Source organism: Rhinatrema bivittatum, chromosome 6 (genome assembly GCF_901001135.1).
Source record: "Rhinatrema bivittatum chromosome 6, aRhiBiv1.1, whole genome shotgun sequence".
NCBI classification, from domain to species: domain Eukaryota; kingdom Metazoa; phylum Chordata; class Amphibia; order Gymnophiona; family Rhinatrematidae; genus Rhinatrema; species Rhinatrema bivittatum.
The window spans coordinates 198638073-198647385 of NC_042620.1; the positions used below are offsets into that span (position 1 = coordinate 198638073).

The 9313-nt window shown below is 38.9% G+C and overlaps 1 protein-coding gene across 1 annotated transcript; it reads left to right on the forward strand.

Moving 5' to 3' along the window:
* Positions 1–1097: 1097 nt before the first annotated feature.
* On the forward strand, positions 1098–6330 carry LOC115094670 (olfactory receptor 2D3-like). Its single transcript, XM_029607923.1, has 3 exons — positions 1098–1630; positions 1799–2024; positions 6205–6330. Exons 1-3 carry the CDS (start codon positions 1098–1100, stop codon positions 6328–6330), a joined length of 885 nt encoding a protein of 294 aa, XP_029463783.1.
* Positions 6331–9313: the final 2983 nt, after the last annotated feature.

Consider the following 9313-nt stretch of genomic DNA (forward strand, 5'->3'; position numbering starts at 1 on the left):
ACACAGGAGAAGAAAAATATGGACTTCAAAGTAGCAATAATTAAGGATAAAGAATCTATGTCTAGAAGAATGGAAATGTTGGAGAACAACCATAAACGTTGTAATCTAAGATTTCTAAATTTTCCAAGAATGCTTGGTGAGGATCCAATTATCACTGTTAAAAAATTTCTTGTGGAAAAATTGGGTTTTGCTTTGGATCAGTCACCAACCATAAATACTTGCTTTTTTCTTCCCCAGCCACGTAATACTGAAAGAGTAGAAATGTTTCAAGGTAATCTTTCGAATTTTTTGGAAGATTCTTCCGCGAATGTAATGAGTTGGGGAACATTATTAGTCTCTCTTTATTCTGTTACAGATGTTAATTCAATTATGAAAAGGTATTTCAGTAAATATCCTGTTGTATTTCTAGAAAAAACAGTAAAAATATTTCCTGATCTGGCTATTTCAACCCAGTTAAGAAGGAAAGCCTTTTTGTCTTACAGACAGGAGGTTATATCACTTGGATATACATTTGTTCTTAAGTTTCCATGCAAATGTATAATAAAGAGACAGGAGGATCTCTTTATATTTTTTGATCCAGATCAGTTAAAACATTTCCTTGAAGGTACCAGAGTGTCAACATCATCCCCGGTATCCAACTGAAATGATAGAGCACAGTAAGCTAGGAAATTTATTTTTATTTAATCTTGTTTGTCTCCCTAATCATGAAATTACAAAACCCCCTCCAAGTTGATTGTTAAAAATGGATAAGGGTTTGTGAAATTATATTACTGAATTAAGAGATATGTATAATTAAGATGTTGGGTACTTAACCTTACCATGAAATTGCTGTATAAATAATATGTGCTATATTATTTGAAAAGTATAAATAAAGAATTAAAAAAAAAATTACATTATCTATCATTACTCAGTTGTTGTTAGTTACCTGAATGGTGTATTTGCTTATCAAGAGATGAGTAATTCTCAAATGGTTCAACTCAGACCTCTAGTCTAGAGCTCTGTGCATTATAAAACAAATCTGGTTGTACAATACCTAAGTTAGTATATCTATTCATATTTTCTCGCCTATTCAGATAAAAGAACACACGGACAATGACATGGATAGAGGAAACCAGACAATGGTGACTGAATTCATTTTACTGGGACTTTCTGCTCAGCCAGAAACACAAGTTATTCTCTTTGTGATATTTCTAATTGTCTACATGATAACATTGGTGGGAAATAACCTCATTCTTACTGTTGTCATAGTTGATCACCGCCTCCATACTCCCATGTACTTTTTCCTCTGCAACTTGGCCTTCCTAGATATCTGTTACTCATCCATGAATGTCCCCAATATGATCATAAACTTCCTGTCTGAGAAGAAAACTATCTCATTTTCTGCCTGTGTAGCACAAATGTATATCTCTCTTTCCTTGGGTGAAATAGAGTGCATCCTTCTGGCAGTGATGGCATATGACCGGTATGTTGCAATATGTAATCCCTTGCGCTATACAGTCATTATGAACAGAAGCATCTGTATCAAGATAGCAGTCATTACTTGGATTAGTGGATTTTTCTTGGCAGTGGTCCACATTGCTTTTACTTTTCAGCTACCTTTCTGTGGACACAATCAAATCAACCATTTCTTGTGCGAAGTTCCAGCAATGTTAAGGCTCGCCTGTGCCGATACCACTATCAATGAAATTGTGATTTTTGTGGCTGGTGTGATCATACTGATGATCCCAGTTTCTTTCATCTTGGTATCTTATATCCATGTTATTAGAGCCATCCTGAAAATCAGTTCTGCAGATGGGAGGCAAAAAACTTTCTCTACTTGTGCCTCCCACCTGACTGCGGTGACATTATTCTTTGGGTCTGCTATGTTTATGTACATGAGACCCAGATCAAGCTTTACAGCAGAGGTAGATAAAAGGGCCACTGTGTTCTATGTAGTAATAATACCAATGCTGAACCCACTCATCTACACCCTGAGGAACAAGGAGGTCAAAGGTGTGGTAAAGCAAGGAATGGGAAAAAACCTCGTATGTGCGAAAAAATGAAATCAGCTGCATTATTACAGTGCAGCTCCCTCTTATAGTAAATCTCTATTTCTCATGAAAGACATCGCTACAGCATATAAGATAAGGACTTTCCTTGCTACTGTATCAGATATATTTTGTAGATAAAATAGAAAGCAATGCTATTATGTATTAAAATAAATTTGGTGCTCTTTAGAGCATTCTGCACTTACTTTGCTTTGCTGTAATTAGGGCTAATGTTTGTAGTAAAGATATGCAAAAAGTAGCATTTTCATTTCACAAATAAAGTCACAAAATGAAAAATACACAAATTCACAAATATATTCAATATTCATGTCAATTAGTTTACTAGGCTTCATTACAACAAATGGGTTATTTACCAGATCCTCATCCCCAATACTTCACAAATAGTACACTTTCTACAAATTATCTGCCAACATTCCATCATGAATTGCACCAATACTGCCTGGCCCATCAAATATTTTCTCACTATATTTTACGGACAATGCATTTGCAGAAGTCGATTTTATGGGGACAATCATTACAGTGATTTATGCAGGTAAACATATGTTTCCTTTGCTTCTTTGCTACATTCTTCCAGAATGATTGGGTTTGGTCCCTCATCCAGTTGATGGAGGCAGAGTACATTTTTTCTTTATCCTGGAGCATCACTACTACATATCTGTGTTACAGTGACAGCTCAAGCCAGTATTCCTTTCTTCCAATCCATGAAAGAGCTACTGATTGAGCAGCAATATTATACATCTGATTGGTAGGCCCATTTTATCCAAGATACTCAATTTGATTTGGCCATGCACCTATAGTTCTTACAGAGTAGCGAGCCATACTCTGATTATGCCACCGTTCACATCAGAGGGTTCATAGTTAAACAGCTTAAGTGTATCTAAGGCATGAATTTTGTTTTTGGCCATGTACCTGTAATTTTTATAGAATAGCGAGACAAAATTTAGATATGTTCCCATTCCCTTCAAAGGGTTTTTTGATTGAGCCAAATATATATTAATATATAATTGCTTAGAGAAAAAGAGGAAAAGAGGAAGAGGATTCTCTAAACAACTTTTTAAAATCTTCACTACATTTCATTTCTTGATGGTAAGAGCAGCAAATAGCTCCCTTGAATGCTAAAAGGTAAGACTAAAGGACATTCAACCAGTGAGTTTCACGCCACTTAAAATTATTTTAGCCTTCTTAGAGTTCTTAGAACCATTTTAAGCCCTCCATGTGCCAATATTTTACCAATATTTATGCCCCTTGTGGCAGCAATAGATCAGCTGAGGCAGACAAAAAAGCTTGCACTGCAATGGGAAAGCCTGCTCTGCACTAAATTGCGGCAAATAAACTACTGAGTATGTAATAATAAAGCATTTATGGCCTTTAACAAGCTCTTAGGTAATTAAAAGAACAGTTACATGTTTACCCTGCATTGTTTGTAGCACAGAGGTCTTTTTGAAAACAGCTCAAGCATAGCTCAAGCATAGCACTGACAGCTGCATAAAGGCAAACTCATGTCCCATCTGTTTTTGAAACCAGAACTTTATCTAAAATGGGATTAGTCTTATAAGACAGCATCAGTTCCACTAGTGCTTGCTCAAATAACTTTTCAGATTACTTAATTAGCTTCCTGTACATGGTAAGAAGGATGAATGAGTAGATGCTTTATCTCCTGCAATAAAGAATCCTCAGGAACATATAGCATGGTATCTATGTAATCTCCTGGGAGCTTTAAAGTCTCAAATAGGAAATTATTTTTGAAGAAAGAAACCCCCCTCACTATTTATACAATAGATCTTCCTATTGCAGACATTGAGGAGAAACATGAGGAGAATAGTTTTGTGTCCCAGATAGAAATGGGAAATTTTTATGAGCGGATAGAGGTTTTTTCTGTAATGGATGACGAAATTACAGCATTCTTCCTTAAAACTGGCAGGTTATAAATTAGTAGAGAGCCATGAATGTGGATATAAATGGTTTATGTATGCTGCAACAGCTTTTTCCACTATATTGGGGTAGATTTTAAAAAATAGCGCGATCGCGTACTTTTGTTCGCGCACCAGACGCAAACAAAAGTACGCTGGATTTTATAAGATACGCGCGGCTACGCGCGTATCTTATAAAATCCGGGATCAGCGCGCACAAGGCTGCCGATTTTGGGCAGCCTGCACGCGCCGAGTGGCGCAGCTTGCCTCCGTTCCCTCCGAGGCCGCTCCGAAATCGGAGCGGCCTCGGAGGGAACTTTCTTTCGCCCTCCCCTCACCTTCCCCTCCCTTTCCCTACCTAACCCACCCCCCTGGCCCTATCTAAACCCCCCCCCCCCTATCATTATCCATGGATTTACACCTACCGGAGGCAGACGTAAATCCGCATGCGCCAGCAGGCTGCTGGCGCGCGCGGATTTACACAGGCAGGGCATTTAAAATCCGCCCGATTGTGAATTAGCCACACTTTAATACAATGATCCCTTCCCTACAGTGACCATTAAATCAATTATCCCTCTAGAAGAAAGCATCTATCTCAAGGATTGGATAAGGGAGTAAATTATTAAAGCATGATTTCTCTCCATTTGTTTTAGCCGAGCAAGTGGCAATTGGTTTGAGCTATGTCTTAAAAGCACCTCTGATTCAAAATAAAGATGCTTTTCAACTGAGAGGACCTGAGCCAGCCAAAAATGGTAGCTGTTTGCCTACCGGAGAGTCTAAAAGACCTTTTAAGAGTTGCTTCTGTTTTAATAGCTTTTTGGGGAAGAGCTAGAAGTCTTTTATAGCTAACACACAGGCTGTTAGTCTAAAGTGATACTTTTTAAATTACATGTCAGAGGAAGGCAAATTTTTGGAAAAACTAAAATAATTAGAAAAACAAAACAGAAAAAAAGGACAGGATAGTCCTAGGTCCAATTTTTGCTTTTATATAGTTCATGGTCACTGCCAAAATTCTAGAAGTTAGAGTCCAAGAATTCATTATACTTCTCAATCCTTCAGATCCAAAGGTCGAAAGATGACTATTCAAAAAGTTGGAAAATCAACTCTAGGAACATGCAGGTCATCCACCGTATCTCTCAGATCCCCTTAATTGGAGGCCAATAGATGGCTGCCCTTAAGAATATTACAAAAAATGATTCCACTTAATCACATACCTACAGTGCCTGAATTTAATTTGTTTGAAGTGCCAAAAGGCAGAATATAAATCAAAGAAATCAAATAAACAAACCATGGATCAGTGGGCTCTGAGTTTCTTCCAATATGGCTATGCTCTAGAGCAGAGGTCCCCAACCCTGTCCTGGGGGCCCACCAGCCAATCGGGTTTTCATGATATCCACAATGAATATGCATGAGAGAAAATTTGCATGTTATGGAGGCAGTGCATGCAATTTTTCTCTCATGGTTTAATGGTTTATTAAATTTTATATACCGACACATCGGACAAACCTTCACATCGGTTTACATAATGTAAAAATCGGAAATACAATAATCATAAATAGTAACAGCTAAAATTATATAAAGTAAAAGAGATTTAGCTGTTAAAAGAAATAAAACCTAAAATTAATAAAACCTAAAATTAATAAATACATATTCATAAATTATTATAAAACACATTAAACTAAATAGAATAAAAATCTAAAAGGTAACTCCTCAAGATGGTTAAATACGTCATTCTTATACTGTGTTTCATGTTTCTTAAACTGTGTTTACAAATATATCATTCTTATGCTGTGTTGCTTATTTCTTAAACTTTGTTTACAAATATATCATTCTTATACTGTGTGGCTTATTTCAATCAAGATTGGTCAACTGGTTCAAACTCTGCAAATGCTCGTTTAAACAGCCAAGTCTTTAGGTTGGCTTTGAATTGCTTTTTTTCGGTGGTAAGTCTCAGTGGTGTAGGTAAATCATTCCAAAGTTTTGTTCCAGCAATTGATATAATACGTTCCCTTACCTGTGATAGTCTGGCCGATTTAATGGTGGGGACTGAAAGAAGGCCTTTGTTTGCTGATCGTAAATCTCTTTGAGGTACATGCAAACGTATTGATGTATTCAACCATTCAGTGTGCTCTCCATAGATAACATTGTGTATTATGCAAGCTACTTTATATTGAATCCGATATTGACTGGAAGCCAGTGTAATTTAATTAATGTTGGTGTGATATGGTCACATTTTCTTTGACCAGTCAGAATCCGTGCTGCAGCATTCTGCAGGACCTGCAGAGAGCGGATACTGGATTGTGGCAATCCAAGAAGCAAGGCATTACAATAATCGATATTTGCGAATAAAAGACATTGTAAAACAGATCTAAAATCAGTAAATTCTAAAAATGGTTTCAATCTTCGTAATGTAAGTAATTTGTAGTAACCATCTTTCAATTTTAAAGAAATGTGTTTTTTAAAAGAAAACTCGGTGTCGATAATAATGCCTAGATTACGGGTATTAAAACAGGGATTTAGCTTTACGGTATCAGAAAAGGATAATGATGGGATACTAGTAAGATGGCATTTTCGTTCATGCAATAGTATTTCCGTTTTATTTGCATTTAAAATAAGATGAAGGTGATGAAGTAATTTTTTTAGAGATGACATATATAATTTGATTAATGCTAACGTATCTTCAATTGATGTCTCTATGGGAACTAAAAATTGAATGTCGTCTGCAAATACATAAAATTTCAATCCCAAACCATTTAAAAAAAAGACAGATTGGTAAAACATAAATATTAAAAAGTGTGGCAGACTATGTAGATCCCTGAGGAACACCTGTGGTTAAAATCACCTTTTCATGCATATTCATTGTGGATATCTTGAAAACCCGACTGGCTGGTGGGCCCCCAGGACAGGGTTAGGGACCACTGCTCTAGAGCTAGTGTTATGCCTGTCGGTCACAGACGGCTGCGACCGTGAGTACTCACTGCTTGTTCCACACTTCTACCTTCCCTGGGTCTGCTCGCTGCACGGGCCAGCCTGCATCACCGTGTTCATTGGGCCTCCTTGAGGAGTCATGGACGCCTTACTTCCTGCTCTGATGTCAGGCCGTCCTAGGTGCGTGCGTACGCGTCATAAGTCCCACCTTTGAAGCCGCTTCGGCTGGAACCTCGGGGACGTCCCCGTTTGATGATCTCATCAGACTCTTGCATTTAAGCTCCTGCTTTGCCCCCAGCAAGCTTACTTGGCAACAAGTTCCGTACAAATCTTACGCCTGCCTCTTGTTCCTGAGACGCCGCTCCTGCCTGATTCATGGACCCTCTCTCACACACGCTCCTCGGGGGTTAGTGTGTGCTCTACGGGGACTTGCTCCCTGGCCTACCCCACTCCTCGGGCTGGCCTGTGCCTCTTGGGTCCAATCTGGCAGATGAAATTTAATGTGGATATGTGCAAGGTGATGCATATAGGGAAAAATAACCCATGCTATAGTTACAAAATGTTAGGTTCCATATTAGGAGCCACCACCCAAGAAAGAGATCTAGGTGTCATAGTGGATAACACATTGAAATCATTGGTTCAATGTGCTGCAGCAGTCAAAAAAGCAAAAAATGTAGGAATTATTAGGAAGGGAACTGTGAATAAAACAGAAAATGTCATAATGCCTCTGTATCACTCCATGGTGAGACTGCACTGAGTACAATTCTGGTCGCCGCATCTCAAAAAAGATATAGTTGTGATGGAGAAGGTACAGAGAAGGGCGATCAAAATGATAAAGGGACTGGAACAGCTCCCCTATGAGGAAAAACTAAGGAGGTTAGGACTTTTCAGCTTAGAGAAGAGACGGCTGAGGGGGGATATGATAGAGGAAATCCAAGATGGCCGCCGCCATCTTTAGGCGTGAGGCCACGTCCCCTGCTGGATTTAAAGGGACCTGATCCCTTTAATGGTACTCACCTGCTTCCAATGATCCAGAGCAGAGGAAGTATTTAAGGAGGCTTCCTCTGCTCATTCCTTGACTTGGCAACGTCTCCTGTGAGCTTTGTCCAGTCTGCTTGCTTCGGTGAGTTCCTTGAGCTTGGCTTCTGGTTCCTGCTTCCTCTTCCTGGTTCCTGACTTCGGATTTGCTTACGGTGATTCTTTGGTTCCTGACTTCGGATTGGCTGACGGTGATTCTCTGGTTCCTGACTTCGGATTGGCAAGTGGTGATCCTCTGGCGTACAACTTCGGACTGGTGAGCGATGACCCTCTGGCACTTGACCTAGGACTTCTTCAAGACTACCGTCTCCAAGGGTCAACTAGTAACTCGAGGTGAGGGTTTGGAGGTGGTCTAGTGTTTTGGGGCAGTTTAACATGCACAGTCAGAGGTACAAACAGCATAGTATATATCAGTGAAGATTTGATGTGATTTGGAATGTGTACTGCGCTGTTTGTACCTTTGACTGTGCACATTAAACTGCTCTCCAAACCCTAGGTCACCACCAAAACCTCAGCTTGAATTACGAGTTGGCCCTCTACAGTGGTAAAAATTGATGAAAAATATATGTGCGATAAATATTGCAAATCCCATTTCAGTCATATTGCATAGCATATCACCTGGAAAAAAGGTGTATTGTACTATTGCACTCAAGGTTAAACACCCCTCATTTTCATAAACTCTTCCCCGTTGACTAAATTTTCAGAATTTGCATATGCATCTTGCAATGCGAAAAATAATGCATGCATTATGGCGTTTTCGTAGGGGTTAGGGCCCTAATACATTTTGATGAATGATCCTGTTAGCCGGTTAACTTATGCGGCTAAGTGCATTTTCAGTGACAGCCATGCTGCTGAATATACTGTACTGTGTAACTTAGCCAGATAAGCTATAGCCAGTGAAGTTACTTAAATGGCCAGCTTTGAATACTGACCACATGAAGTCTAAAAATCTATTGGCAAGAAGAAAAGCCATGGCTTGAGTCATGTCTAGCAGAGTCTTTATGAACTCTAATTAAGATGTTGTAGTGAGTTTGATTTGAGATAATTGGTGACAAAACCTTGTATCTCCAGCAGCAGGATTGTGTTATGCATAGACTTGTCTGCTTCTGCCCAAGAGGTGCCTTTCATCAGCCAATCATAGAAGAAGGGAATATATGATATACACACACACACTCTGACTTTGCATAGAAATGTCTTCATGACAGCAAGATAATTTGTGAAAAGCTGCAAAGCTGATGCCAGGCCAAACTGTACTATGTGGTGCTGGAGCTGTTATTTCCCTATCACAGATCTGCCTTCTGTGGCTTGGATATATCAATATATATGAGGGCCATTAATATATATATATCTATATGTTTGCTTTCTTGAAATTCAGAGAACATAACCAGT